Raw genomic sequence first — 15,398 nt, 5'->3', positions numbered from 1 at the left:
GATCGCAGTCACCCATCCCTGAAAATTTGGCTTGTGTCAGTAGTCTGTGCAAGTGAAAAAAAACAGTGTTTTCCCAGTCCTTATGAGCGTTGTCCTTGTGCAAACCTGGAACAAAGAGATGAACTACAAATAAATGTCTAGGTTTTAGTTAAGGGGGGAAAAAAAACCCAACCAAACAAGGAGTCTACCTGAGGATGTTGTTTAAATAGCTGAATATATAGGATGAGTTTGTGTTTCAGTATTTATGGGAATGAAGGAAAAGCCATACTGAGCGGTTTACTTACCTTGATTGGTCTCCTGAGTTCCTTTCTTGTAAACCTCATAACAATGAGTGCAAGTACAGTTGAACCATAAAACATCCAGACTGCGAAACTAAAATAATTTATGAGTGTGTTAATATCACCAGGGATAACATAAATAATAGCAACGGCCGCCTAAAAATGAAAACAAAAATTGGTATAGTCCATTATAAAAGAAGACTGAATTTTACTTGTGTCAGTATGGGCGTATGTTTCCAATGTTGCAGAGTGTGATCTGTGAATGCATTTGCTTAAACATTTGTGTGTAAATGTATTGCAGCACCTTCAAAAAACAGTGTCCACATCCTGCCAACATGTGTTTATTTTTGTGTGCAATCTGAATTCCATTTTAAGTCAAAAGACTTAAAATTTGTATGTGTTAATCTGTTTTTTTGTTGACTGCATAATCTCGGAGGAAGTGAAGGTCCTAAATATATTTTTAGGTTATTAAAGTTACTAGGAGTTGAGCAATTGAATTTTGAATTTATCTTGTTTTACCTTGAAGATAAGGTAAATAGATAAAATAAAATTATCATTCTAGATTTATTTTTAAAATGTATTTACTGAATATATATGGGGTTTTTTTTTAGTGAGATCTAAGTGTATTCTTGCAGGGGAGAAATAGGGTAGTGATAACTTGCCTTCAGGCATCCTGTGAAATAAAGGATTTGCCTAGTACTAACAATTCATTTAGGTTTTGGATTGGATTTCATGCTATGGATTCTTAAACATTTTGATATTGAAATCCAGTTCTGTAATGAAACTGTTCAAATTGAGAAGTCGGGGGTTTTTATATAGTCTTTTTTCCTAATACGTATTTACCAACTTTCTTGTCTAGCTAGTCAAAGATACATGATAAGACTGCTGGTAAGAAATTGTGAAGGCATGTATTCCTGGATAATTTTTCTTGATAATTTTTCTGTACTTAGAATATATACTTACGTGAAATATGATAGCAGGTGCTGGTGTTAAATGCTTAACACTAACGTAAGATAGCACCTTTAGCATGTGCCCTTCACGACCTGCAACATAAACAAGTCTGACAAAACAAAACCAAGGAAATCTAGTTAGTGTGGCACCTAGATTTTAAGTGGCATTACCAAAAGAAAAAAAAACAAAAAACAAACAAACAAAAAAAACAAAACAGAAAGTACCATTCATTTTCAGGTTTGTTATATGGTATAATTTCATTAGTTTTTCCTTTCAATATGCAATAGGATTTAAGGAGTAGTCTAGTAGACTGAAATAAGGGAAATTAACAGTATTAAAGCAGTGAACTTGAAGTTAATTCTGAACCAGTATTAAAGTAGTGACCTTGAAACTAATTTCAGAATCATTCTTTTGCACATTTAATTTAAAAAATATTTTGGAAAAAAAATGTTAGCTATTGTATCCCTCTTAATTAAATATTTTCTTTTTAACTTGCTTCATATCAAAAAGCTATGTTGACAACCTTCTGTCAAAAAATTGGTTTTTACAGTGCCATCGTATTCAGATGGATTTGAAATTTAAAATATTTTTAAGCAGTAAATAGAAGCGTTGAACAACTGGTAGGAATGAATAGCTTCTCTTTACAATTCTTATCTTTATTGCAAGTGGTGCAGTCATGTTTTTACTGGTAGTTTTTTAACTGTTTAATTATTGGCTTTAAACTTGATGGCAGGTGAAAAAATACCTTTTGTGCTATACCTGCTTTGAATTAAGAATAAGAGATCTTATTTTCTAATATTTCAAACCTGCATAGCCACTGTTTCTTTTTGAAAAATAGACAATATTGCTAAATGTGTAGGTACTTTTTAATTACATTTTGTACATTTGGATCAGAAGAATGTCTGTTATCTGTGGGTGTATAGATACATAAATGTATATATAAGTTTTTCTATCCTTTACAAGCTTTCATTCTAAGATACCTAGAATGGGAACTTACCTGCCTGCAGTAAAACAGGTCCCATTGGCAGATCCAAGTGCAGAAAGAGCCACAAAGAGAGGAACTATCCAAGCGCCTGGATAAAGGACTCGATATCCGAATGTCTGGGATATGGAGTTAAAATTAATCAGTTCTGTAATTTTAACTACTATTTGGTATATTCAGTAATGTTGCAGCCTCTTTAAAAGTACAGTAAATGAGTATCTAAGGTATGTTACCAATGAAAGCATATGTCATATATTTTATGTAGTTATTAAAGAATGCTTTGCCAAATGAAGACCTGGATGAATTCATGAACCACTCTAGAGTGCAATATAGCTGTCATGGTGTTTGAAGTGCAGCATCTGTAGGAAACATTGGGAGACAGATGTAAAAAATATATAGAAATTAAGTTCTGTTAAAAACACCTGGTTTGGGGAAGTGTCTGCAAAACCAAAAGAAAGATAGCATTGCAGCAGAGAGCCACACAAGGTGGTTTCAACCTATATAGAAGGAGGAACACTAGTAGTGACAGCATGACAATCTAGGCCTTATGGGTGAATGTGTAAAGGACAGACTTGCTAAGGTCTTTCACTGCATTTCAGTTTTTACCTGTGCCATGATATGTTAGTTGTTACTGCAGGATGGATGAGATCTAATGTAGGTAGTTGATCTACTGTAAATGAATTTTAATTAAAACTACTTAGACAGGTAGGTTTTGGGTTTTTAGTTGGGGTGTGGCTAATTTTATTAAGTCAAGCATAAAGCATCCTGGTTTTGCAGAAGTGAAACATCAGTGTTGTTGCTTTGTCCAGTAGTAAGTAGGACACGCGTCAGTGCAAAGCAAGAAGTCTCCTTACAGATGTACAGACTTATGCACTCCTTTTGCTGTGCTGCCTTTGTACTGCTCAGTGGAAGTTCCAACATTTTGTTGTTAATTTAGTCTGATGAGTTTAGGGCTAGCTGATGGGTGCTCCATTTGTAAGTTTAGTGGTGGATTGAAGAGGACTAGTTCTTAAACAAGATATAACTTGATAGGTACACTGCTGTATCTCCTGGGTGCATTTCAGCGTCACGTTTGCACCAAGTTCTACGTTTTAAAGTTGTTATTTTTTAACATTTTTAGGTATTTCTACGTTAGCGTACTACTTCACTGTGCTATGCTTTATTTTGTGTGCATGTTACATGCTGCTTGTTTTCCACAAAAAGGAACATTAGGAAAAATTGGTGCATGACCTCTCACCAGTTGTTTGAGAGACAAATGTCCCTCAGAAAATTTACTGAGGGGGACTGAAGGGACAGATGTGTTTGTCAAGATTTTAGAAAATTGACATAACCTTTTTAATCTGTAATAGTATGTGTTGCAATAATGTAAAAAGGATACTTCTTAGCTTTGTTAAGAACAAAAGCAAGAATAAGGAGGAATTGAGTTATGGACTACTTGCTGTTATCTCCAGAACTACAAACTTTGATCTGCTGTCATTTTGCATGTGCTTGTTTCTCAGAAATACTAGAAACAATGAAAAGGGTAAAGCAGCAGTCAGGTGTTATTTTTCCTTCCATCTTTTTCGGTGCTTATGGAAAACAGTCGAGCTCTGAGCTGCAGTGTTTACAAAATGTTAGCTGAAGACTGCATTCCTCTAGGTTCTTTTTTTTTTTTTTTTTGGGGGGTGGGGCGGATCTGGCAGAACCACTGTTTAAGTGAAGCATTACTGAAATAAATTTTAGTTAAAGAAACAACAGTAGATATTGGGGAAGAAGGTGATACTGACAGCTTAGACAGAAGTTAACTGTATCTTAAGGAAAATTGCAGGTTCCTTTTTGCTCATGACTTTAATGCACACAGCCTTCTTCAGATGCTCTATTACAAAATAAAGTGGCTTACCACAGCAACTGCCTGGGACTGCAGGAGTTCTGTTGAAGTCATTACGGTGAAATATGAAATGTTTATCAGAACGTAACAAACTGTAACCAAGGGGATTCCAATAATTATAGATAGCAGTAGATTTCTGAAGGATGCAAAAGTAAGACTCCATCAGCATTGCTACATCACTGGTAGAGTTCTCATAGTAAACTGTGGACTCTTACTTTTCCCCATATGCTCTTTAGGTGTATTTACGTTTCTTTACTGTAGAGCCATGGAAATCAGGATTTTAAAAAAGGGAAAATACAAATTCATGCAAATTTATGAAGCCTGTAATAGGTGCTAATTAGCTTTGTCTGTTAGTGCTCAAACCTTGAATAACCATTGCTTTTAAGAACAAACCAAAATATATCCCTGCTTGTACAAAAATATTAAGTGTTTGATTTTTGTTGTTAGAAACGCTGCTTTCTTACATAGTTTTACCTGTAAGGATTTTTAAGTTCTTCTGTGATGTAATTCAGTTGATTCCTGGAAGGAAAAACATCCATGCAATATTATGAGCCATCAGGTGTTAAAATACCAATGTGTTATGAAGTCAGGTACTATTTCTTGTGTTACTGGTTTTTACTGTTTCAGTTTAAAAAAAAAAAAAAGGTACAACCAATCTTTTAAGTGGTAAAACTTCTTATAGAAATGTCAGCCTCTTGATTCACCATCTTTTCCTCCATTCTCTTTTCCTCCTCACAGTTTTAGAAGTAAGTATTTCTGAGATTTTGAAATGAGATTGTCTTATTTCTTCGATAAAATATTCCAGAATAACAAAAAAAAAATTTGGCAGACATTTATCTCAAATTTACAAGATTGCTTTCAAACTTCAGGCTTTGCCATATCGGAGTGTTTTCAAATAAAAGCACAAGCGTACCCGTTGCAAGGACTGAAGCAAGTCTGCTAATGTTTCACAATTGTTCCGTAAGTCATATTCTCTAGAAAACTGGCATGAAAACCTTTTGAAGGATTACACCCATCAGAGTTATAATTTCCAGATACTAATTTTTGCTAGCGCATGTAGACCAGATTGAAACAGCATTTTTACTCATCCACTTCTGAAAATGTGAGGAGGAGTTGGTATTTACAGTTCAACAGGCTAATTTTCAACCAGTGCCTGGTGGTTACATGTTGAAATAATTACATAGGCACTAGCTTCCCTGCCCCCTTAAAAAAAATCTAGGTGAATGTCTGAATTAGGAGACCTGCGTGCCTGAGTTGAGACACTCAAGCTTGGAAATAGAACCTGAAAGAGTAATCCATTTAAAAATAAATTCAGTTTTAAGCATCTAAATGGGATTTGCTGTGTTGTAAGTTAAGATTTATATTCTTAACTCCTTCCAAAATATGGATCTATATGCTAACTTTTACAGCTTGGACACTTAAGAATCGCATTAATGGATCAGACTTTGATGCTAGATTTGTGCCAACAGAGCCCTAGACCAACTACCATTCCCTTTAGCGTCAGGAAATTAAACATGTAACTTTTCTGGAGTGTGGCAGAGGTTAAATATTTCTGCCAGTAAATATATTTATTCTTATGAAAACAGTTCTGGGAAGCACTTTTCTAAGTATTAAATATAAATACTGGATGTAGAACATAAATGTAAACTTAAATCCATCTGTATCTGTGATTATTTTCAAATGTGTTTTCTTAAATCTAATATAGTAGATGATAATGGATAAACAGATGTGGAGATTTAAAATGGAAAGCTTCTTGGGGAAGAAGACTTCCGCGTTTTTACACTAATGAAACTGATTAAGAAAAATTTTGGAAGTTGAACCTTATGAATTCTGATACTTTTTTTTAATCATATTTCACAAGAAATAGAATTTGATGGGGTAACCTGTAGGGGCTTGGGAAGGCACTTATGCATAACATAATGGAATTAAACTGTTATATTCTCCTCATTCCTACAGTATCTAAGCACCTCCAGCAGCAAAGCAGTCGTGCTTCCAGGATTTAGTATGGTTTCTTTCCCTAATAAACAGCAACATGAGGTTCGTTTGGGGGGTTGGGAGTCTGGGGGGTTTTTTGTTTGCTTGTTGTTTGTTTGGTTTTTGTTTTGTTTTGTTTTAACCAGACTGGTGTTCTTTTTCCAGAATTCATTAAGAGATTCTTAACAAGAAGCTAGATGTTAATTTTTTTGGATCATATCTTTGAGCTCTACAGGGAGAGAGTAAATGGGTTAAAGGCTGTTAAACTGTAACCGTTAATGTGAGTAAAGATGCCTTACCATCCATCATAGGCCCAGAGTCCATTATAAAATGCCAGACCGAGAGAACTAACAGAGATTTTACCGTCCTTGAAAGAACCTTTAAAGTTTTCAGTTTTTCCTGCAAATAAGGCATAGATTACTGATGAGTGTTGAAATTAATTCTTTTAATCCCCACCAGCTGAAGAAACATTCCAACATCTGTTTCATGTTTTGAAATAACGATTTTTATTATTTGATCTGTAGTGTTGCATTTCCCACCCACCCTCCCATATCTAAAAGGGTGCGTACCATAGTTCCCAAGAGATCTGGAACAGAGCCTTACTGTTGTGTCACTTCTATCAGTGGGGAATTTTTTAATGGTCATAGCAGAAGCTAAAATAATTTTTGCAAGTAAAGTATATTTGTTTACCTTGTGCAACGAGAACAATTCCACTCACAATAATGATTGTGACAATGATCATTTTAGCAGCCGTGAGAAAATTCTGGAGATAGCTTCCCAGCTTCACACTCAGTGAATTCACTGTTGTAATTGTCACTAAAAGAAATAAGTGTTTAAATTTCTGCATTAAATTTGTCAGAATAGAAAGAAAAGTTGCCTCCTAAAAATCCCCTTTTCCTGCTCCTTATTTACTGTACTGCTTTTTCCTCCCACTGTTTGTCTATATTATTGATATAGTTTTAACATACTATGTTTGGATAAGATTTTAAATAGTGAGGAAAAAACAGTTTTCTGAGTTAGATTTTGATAGTGCCCTTAACAAAACAAAAAAAAAATTGAAGATGCACACCATCTGATTAATACAGAAATAGTATTTCCAGGCTTGATCCTTTTCTGCTAGAGAAAGCATTCAGTACACAGCTGTATCTATCTTAATAAAGAAGCTAATAATTAGACTAGGAACGAACCATTTTGAAACCTATCCTTTTATATGCTGAACTAGCTATTGTGGGAAGGAGTTGCTGTGGTGTGTTCCAAAGCTCTCTGCTGCTGTCAGTGTAGGGTTACTTCCTGGTGTCTTCGTGAAGATTAACCTCCTGAAGTCTCACTGTGCTGAAACGCATTCATTGATGGGGCCAAACAGAAATCACTGTGTGGTTCTGGACCTTGTCTTTCTTAGTATGACTCTTACCAATGGCAGCTGCTGCAAGACACTTGATGACAATTTGGGGTGGATCGCAACCTGGGTAAAAAGGAGCTGATGCGTATTCCGCAAAGCTGAGACAGATGATTGCAAATGAAGACGGTTTTGTAACCAGCAAGCTTGTCCAAGAGAACAAAAATGCTGGAATTGGGCCAAATGCCTCCATAAGGTAAGGATATTCTCCCCCGGATTTTGTGATCATTGTACCAAGTTCAGCAAAACAAAGTGCACCTGAGTAACAAGAAAAGCATTTATTACTGGTTTAGTTCATACACTTCTTAAGCTATGATGGGCTAGAACAGATGGTAACTTTTTTAATAGGTAGAAAAGTTAAGGAAATGGATGTGTACAATGCATCATTATTCTTTTCATGTTTTTGTACATTTTACTACATATGTAAAATAACATTGTAGTTACTTGTGAGCAATTGGAAAAAATACACTGAAACTATTAAGTTACAGTCCAGAATTTACTATTATTGGGGTTTAAGACTTCAGCAAAGAAAGCACAAACATTCTGATTTCATATTAGATTTCTAACCAACACTGTAAGAAGTGACGATTGCACTGACTGACCTACCTTTTTGAAACTAGAAAAAAATGGAATTGCTGTACAGCTTTGAAGTAAAATGTCTGCTAAGCTCAGATTTAAAGTGCAGTGATACTTCTAGATTACTGCTGTAGCTGGTAACTTGCGTAAAGGTTTTCTGCATGTGCTGTATACCTGTCACAATGCCCAAAGAATTCCTTTTTGTTTTACTTCTTGAAATATTTTGAGGTGCTTAGTGCTAAATTTTCAGATAAGATTTACACAATTACACAGGTGAAAAAACCAGCAGAAGTACCTATCTCACCACCAGTAAATTTCACATTTTGCTTGGGATTTGAGTAGAAAAGTATTCTCTGTATTACCATTAGTGGATGAAGTAAGCTAAACTAAAACTTGCTTTCAAAATGAACTGAAAATGTGCTTTAGAATTTAAAAAAAATTCTTATAAACAGTACGTATTTTAAATTTTTGCCTGAGTACTGATAACAGTCATCAAGATATGACTGATTTTGGTCTAGGTGCTATTAGCTAATTTGTGAAATTACAGTAGTATGCAGAAACAGTAGATAAAGATTTAAGCAAAGATTCAGATTCTTTGTTGACTCATTTACCTAATGTTGCAAGAAGTCCACAGGCTGCCCAGATGGTTAAACAAGGACCCACAGCTCCAACGTTGGCAAGTACTGATTTTGGAGAAACAAAGATCCCTGAGCCAATAATTGTACCAATAATCATACAGATTCCACTGATGAGGCCCACCTTGAAATAAAATGAGACACTTTGGTAAAGTAATTTCTAATAATTCAATAATTACATTTCAGTATAATACAATTACAGTAATTATCATTACTGACATTTTTTTTCAGCTTTCAGCATATAGCTTCTACAAAGTAATGTGTTAAACGATATGAAGTTTCTCTTTTCTTTCCAAGATGCATACACACCCTGTGGCGTACTCGCGTTGTTTCCAAAAGTACAGTTGTTTGGACTTTGCCTGCCTATGTATTTGCTTTATTAAACCATCCTTTGAATCATGTGGGTCTCAAATCTGACCTTGTACAGGTGAACATCTGATGAAACACTGGAATTCTTTCATGAGCAGTTGAGGAGTTCTGAATTTTCTAAGATTCAAAAATTTGCTCTCTTGGATTGAGTCTTTTTTTTTTTTAAATTATAGCAGTTATTTTTCTCTCCTTGCTTGAAGTATTTGTGCACAGGAATTATCTTGATACTGCCAGGTGATGAAAAGATCATGTTCTCCTGACTTTATATTAACGTACATATTTCATGAAACTACTAAAACTTGAGGCATCTCCTGCTTAAAAAACAGTAGCATAGGCTTAAGTTTTCCTTTTAGTTAGGGCTAGATTAATAACATATTTCTGGTTTTAGCACCAAACTAAAACTACATAGGAATCTTTTTGCAGGTTATTTAAATTTAAAGAGGAATTCTACTCGTTCTGGAGAGGCATGTCTGTTTTCTAAAGCATCCATAATTTTACGGAGGAGACATTTTCACTTGTCTTTCTGTGCCAGCGGCTATTTTCTGGCCATAAACACTAACAGAACTTTCAGAAGCAATAAGATGAACAATCCGTTCAGCCTCTGAAAAGTACACGTGGAAAGAAACAGTAAAGTTTGTCTCTCACTTAATTGATGTTGAAGTTATTGTAAATTAAAATAATTCAAAGACTTAAAAAAATGCATCTTCTTTTAAATTGTGTTTATATCAGAGCTATTTAACTAGTATTTAGGAGTTTCCTGAAATGTAAACGAACCACAGCATCAAGCTACTAGCACATCCCTGCTCAGCTGGGGCACAGTTGCACGTTTTGTCCGATGACATGTGCACAGACACCCCCCTCCTGCCTCCCTCTGCCAGCCCCTCCGTGCACGCAGCCTAGGCGGGGTGCGGGGGTAGGTTTGCCTGCTTTTGTAGGTTCGTCTTTTGGGCTTCATGACTCTGAGTGGATTGTCCATCCTCTTTTCCTTTGTCCTCTCTTCTTTTCCTCAAGCTGGCTTCATCCATTTGTTTTACTTGCTGAGATCTCTAAAGAAATAAAAACAAAATATCAGTCTATGGTATTGTTTCCTTGAGTTTTTCCTATTGGTATGGGTCCAAAATAGTGTAGTTAAATATTGCCAGAAAACATAAAACACACGCACTTGCTCACAGGCAAAGGGCTTCCCTGGAAATTAAATTGACAAGGTAGGGCAGTGCACTTCACCTGGTCCGCCTGTCTTGCTGTGGATTTTCCTCGTACCCAGGGGCAGTGAAGGTCTTTGTATCTTCTCTCTCAGGTTACATTCAGTGGAGAGGGTGTCCTTGCGGAACAGTCTCGGGTTTATAGCTAGGCCTTCCTTTGAATTCTCCCCGAGGTCCAGACAGATTTAATCTTTCTCCCAAAAGCTAGTCTGTTTTCTCATCTAGGAGACCTTCTTTCTGATCTTCATTCAATTAAACCTTGTCCCAAGTCCTTGGAGATGTAAGTACCTGCTAAACCAAACGTTGTCTCCTGTAATTGTCTAATTAGCAGCTCTTTGCCTCAGAAAGAGACACCAGTTTTCTCCCTGTTGACTCAGGGTGAATGTCTTCTACCATTCTAGAATACTATACATTCTAATTCTAAGAATAGAAAATAGTTTGTTTTCAAATTTAAATGGGGTTTTTTTTGGTGAGGATTTTGTTCGTTTTCCACAGCATTGGAATAAAATACAACCTGAGGGAGTCAACGAAACTGATCAGGTTAGGTCCTGATTATTAAATTTATTCAGTCAAAAGTCTCTTCACTCCTGAGACTCTACAGCTGTAATTGCTAAAATCTGGATGTTGAAGATTATTTTGCAGTTATACAGACAGTAATTCAGGGATGCTTTGTGTTCAGGCAATTTAGCTAGTATCCAGTAATCCTTGGCTATAAAAATTGTAGCATTTTAAATTGACAGAACACCTATCTTGGTACTAATGATCTTCAGAAACATTTGGGCTATAAAGACATCCAGTTTATGTTTTGAATTCAAGTTTTTTTTTTCCAACATGAATAATTACAAATCCAACTTTTAAGATTAAAATTACAATAAAAAATTGCCCACATAAGGAATGCAGGGCTTCGGTCACTGAATTTTATTAAAGCTTTGTACCCAGCTTCTCTCTTTAAAGTCTTGAGTTTAAAATGTTTTAATCATCCCCTTTTAGCAATTCATACTTCCACTTACCTTATTTATTCCTATTTGTTTGGTGTAATCAGGCTCTAGTGTATTTCTTTATTTCTCCTGTTAGATTTACCAGCCAGTTAGGCAGCAAGACGTGTCCATGTCTGAAATCCGCAAAAGCAGCAGCACCTTAAGTACAGAGGTTATAAAAGGTAATTATTAAACCCATTCTCAGCCAAGAAGTTTTGAGATAGGAACCACAGGTAAACCAACATCCCAATTAGTTTATCTTTTTTTTTTAAAATAAGTCTTTGTTCCATTTGTGAGAATGTTTGTCCAGTACCTAAGTAGTCTATTACATAGTGAGAGTGAGCCATAATTTGAAGAGTCTATTTTGATTACTTTATATCAAGAAATTTCTAATTTAGAATTCCTTTGGAAAGATAACTTTGAAGAATTTTTTTGTATTATGGGAGCATTAACGCATCTGTCCAGAAGTTAGCTGCATCCTATAAAACTAGTTGATGTTTCTATCTTGAGAGGGTAGGGGACTGTGAGCAGAAATATTTCCTTTGTTTTTCATTAACCTGAGGACAGCTGAGTGGGCAGCTTCTGTTCCCTTCACTTGCAGTTCCAATTACTTTTTTGTTTTTGTAAATGTTTACAAATCTTGCTTTAGTGAAAAATGCCATTCCCTATTTCTATGCAATTGCATATCTAGGGAAATGGCATTGTTATCCTGAATGGTGAAGTAAGGCAGCTTCTTCCCTTCTGGCTATTCATCCCTAAAATACTTGCAAAAAACCCCTTAATCGTGTTTCACTTCATTGTTTTTGGCAATGCTCCTTTCCTGTAAGACATCCAAACCAGTAAGTCCTGATCAACCTGATCTAGCTTCAGCTGCCTTTTTTCAATAAACACGTACTGTTAAAAGCAAAAAGGTATTTGGGTTTTAGTCACTGATGGTAAGATTTGTTGTCTTGTTAAGATAGTGCCTCGTGAACAATAGTAGTACAGGATTGGAAATAAAACCAAATTGTTGGAGCTAAGGATCAACAAAACTGTATCCTGGCATGATAGGACAGTTTGTTTGTTTTTTATTTTAATGTTCTGTTTAAGCATGCAGGCGTGATCAACTTCCTGTCTTTTGTAACGTTGATGTAAATCTGTGACTAGAAATGGACTAACAATGTGAAGCAGAAGTACATTGGTTTATATTTGCCATGTTTTGTGATGGCTGAGCCAGACTGTGCTGTGAATGACTTTCTCCACGTTGAGACTGCAAAGTAATGTCAGTATTGAAAATAAAACCAAAGCAGTATTTTTTTTTTTACTCACTGTCTTTTTCCTCTTTGTTTTTCAGGTTTAATTCTCACAGAAATAGGTTATACTTCAAGAGAAGATCTTCCATCTTAACTACTTATTCAAAAATTACCATCTGAATTATGGTTGGTTAAAAGTTCTTTTTTTCCTACGCATATAGACAATAGTCTTAAAATGTTAGTCTTACTACAAGTATATGAAAAGGCAGATATCAGCAACTTATTCCTTCTGCATCTTTTACAAAGACTTTAAAACATTTTTCACTGTAATTGTGATGGAGTATTAAATATCCTAATGTTTTTGTATCCATCATTTGCAGATGCCTCCTTTGGGATCAGATATTATGTAATGTACTTCTGTGTTCTCTAGAGCTGATAACTTTGAGGTTTATAATCTTCTTATCATTCCTGTTTTTCCTGAAATGCTGCAGACACTGTTGAAATAGCTAATGTGAAAAGAAAAAGGAAGGGAATTATATTATGGGCTTAACTTTGTCTCTCGAAATGAAGTAGCCACACCTTTCATATCATCTCTACTCTGGCATTTCCAGACCAACAAAAAAAGGGGAAAAAAAACTTAAGTAATTTTGATGAAAAAATGATGGAGTATTTAATCTCTAATTCCATATTAAGTCCAGTTTTGCTTAGGAATTTTTTTCGGTTTAGTGTAGGTAATCTTTGAATTTTTGTATGTTCTACACATAGAATCATAGAATGGTTTGGGTTTGAAGGGACCTTAGAGACCATCTAGTTCCAACCCCCCTGCCATGGGCAGGGACACCTCCCACTGGCCCAGGTTGCTCAAAGCCTCATCCAGCCTGGCCTTGAACACCTCCAGGGATGGGGCATCCACAGCTTCTCTGGGCACCCTGTGCCAGTGCCTCACCACCCTCATAGTGAAAAATTTCTTCCTAAAGTCTAGTCTAAATTTACCCTCTTTTAGCTTATACCCATTGCCCCTTGTCCTATCACTACACTCTCTGATAGAGTGCCTCCCCATCTCTCCTGTAGCCCCCTTCAGGTACTGGAAGCTTCACATTAGCTATTTCAACATCTCATGATGTTTTGAGAGGTCTTTTCTTTACGCATCGCATCTATTCTCTAGTTTGTTTCTTGAGATACAATAAAGGCAACATTGAAAATATGTTGTTTGAGTTTTTGCCTAAGCAACCCGGTTTCTTTAGTCAGCCTGGAAGGTGTATTTGGAGTGTTCCCATCTGTTCAATAGGTGTCTTAAATCTCTGCCAGTGACTTGACCTTAACTAGCCTGTGTTTCCTTATAAAAATTGAAAAGTCTCTTCATTTATTGTCTGGTGTTGATTTAGGGGTTAAACTTCTTGGGATGCTATAAACTTGTTAAAGGATTTGCAATTTTACCAGCAGTATGTCTTTTCCTCAGCAGCTTAAGGAAAAAGTAAACACTGAGTTCAAGGATTCTACTGTTATTTTCTTTATGGACAAGAGAAATGGCATTTTACAGCCATGGGAAAAGACTCCTTCCCTCTCAAATGCATGCATCAATGGAGAGATCAACGAGTTCGCATTCCACGGGGCTGCAGAAGCAAACTCTGGGCTGGTCCTGCCTAAGCAGCGTAGTTTGAACCTTTTCAAATGCTATTTACCAATTAAATCGTAAAAAGTAATTTTCAACTTTAATTCAGGAAACAGCAAGGGCACAGTGTATAAATACACCTTTTATTATCATTAGTCACTAATAGTAAAGGTTAATGTTTGTTAGGGTTGGTATTTACTGCTTGCAATAATGCATGTTCTGCTTTGACCAATGCTTAAGCAAATAGTAAGTATTCTAACTTGCAGGTTGTAATTGTAGCTTAGCAGTATCTCAGCATGGGAACTTTCCATTCTAACCTTGCTACTTAACAGGTTACTAAATTTTAATCAGAGGACTGCTCTGTTTACTTGCACCTGTTCTTCCAGTACCTAATGGGGGCTACAGGAGAGATGGGGAAATGCTCTTTATCGGGGAGTGTAGCAACAGGACAAGGGGTAATGGTTATAAGCTGAAAGAGGGCAGATTTAGACTAGACATTAAGAAGCAATTTTTTACTGTGGGGGTGGTGAGGCAGTGGCCCAGGTTGCCCAGAGAAGCTGTGGATGCCCCATCCCTGGAGGGGTTCAAGGCCAGGCTGGATGAGGCTTTGAGCAACCTGGGCTAGTGGGAGGTGTCCCTGCCCATGGAGGGGGGTGGAACTCGATGATCTTTAGGATCCTTTCCAACCCAAACCATTCTGTGATTCTTTGAATCCTGCCATTAACAGATGTGCTGTAGGAAGTGATCTCACTGCTGTTATCTCTAATTTTTTTTTTTTCTGATTAATTGCGGGCATCCTGCAAGTGGAATATAAGAAAACAGTCTGGTTTTAATAGCTGTGTCCATGCTGGGTTATGCTACTGGATTGCAAGATCTTTGCATCTTGTGGGAGTCAACAGGAAAGACCAGATGACTATGTAATTTTCAATGCCCATAGCGTATATGGATTTTAAATACCTGTGGGTTTTTTCCCTACTTAGTTCTTGGTTACAGAGTAGTTGGTTTTGCCCCTGTGACAAGTAGGGCTGTTGAAAAGATCTTCAGGTCTGCTAAAGGTTTTGCACTAGACCTGCCTGAATGGTGCACATTTTTTAGTAAGATAATTTTTTTTTTATTATTATTATGGGATTTTTTCAAGCACAGCTGTTCAGAGACTTGTAAATGCTGGTTATGTTGTTCTATCCAAAACATCACAGAAAATCAAGGAGTCTTTTCTTAAGGATGTTCTGAAGGAATTTTGACAGCCTCTGAAGAAAACTGGCTTGACTATATCGAAATAATTTTTTTACAGAGCTTTCAGGAGCCAAAGCTTTTAACAATGTTCAAAGCCTGATCAGGATGAGTGAT

At 36.2% G+C, this 15,398-nt stretch overlaps 1 protein-coding gene across 1 annotated transcript in view; it reads right to left on the bottom strand.

Moving 5' to 3' along the window:
• The window catches only part of SLC7A9 (solute carrier family 7 (amino acid transporter light chain, bo,+ system), member 9), a 12,989-nt gene extending 1,647 nt beyond the window's left edge, over positions 1-11,342 (bottom strand). Inside the window, exons 1-11 of the mRNA XM_010086855.1 lie at positions 11,241-11,342; positions 9,952-10,074; positions 8,636-8,783; positions 7,464-7,706; positions 6,743-6,868; positions 6,352-6,451; positions 4,553-4,597; positions 4,091-4,214; positions 2,227-2,330; positions 1,242-1,338; positions 285-434 (exon numbers count right to left, since the gene is read on the bottom strand). Of these exons, the coding sequence (XP_010085157.1) occupies positions 285-434; positions 1,242-1,338; positions 2,227-2,330; positions 4,091-4,214; positions 4,553-4,597; positions 6,352-6,451; positions 6,743-6,868; positions 7,464-7,706; positions 8,636-8,783; positions 9,952-10,053 (1,239 nt within the window). The 5' untranslated portion in view covers positions 10,054-10,074; positions 11,241-11,342. The remainder of the gene's footprint in view (positions 1-284; positions 435-1,241; positions 1,339-2,226; positions 2,331-4,090; positions 4,215-4,552; positions 4,598-6,351; positions 6,452-6,742; positions 6,869-7,463; positions 7,707-8,635; positions 8,784-9,951; positions 10,075-11,240) is intronic.
• Positions 11,343-15,398: the final 4,056 nt, after the last annotated feature.

The sequence above is a fragment of the Pterocles gutturalis genome, unplaced genomic scaffold, assembly GCF_000699245.1.
Source record: "Pterocles gutturalis isolate BGI_N339 unplaced genomic scaffold, ASM69924v1 scaffold26431, whole genome shotgun sequence".
NCBI lineage: Eukaryota > Metazoa > Chordata > Aves > Pterocliformes > Pteroclidae > Pterocles > Pterocles gutturalis.
Note: the sequence above shows the minus strand (reverse complement) of the source record. Positions and strands in the feature narration are given on the sequence as shown.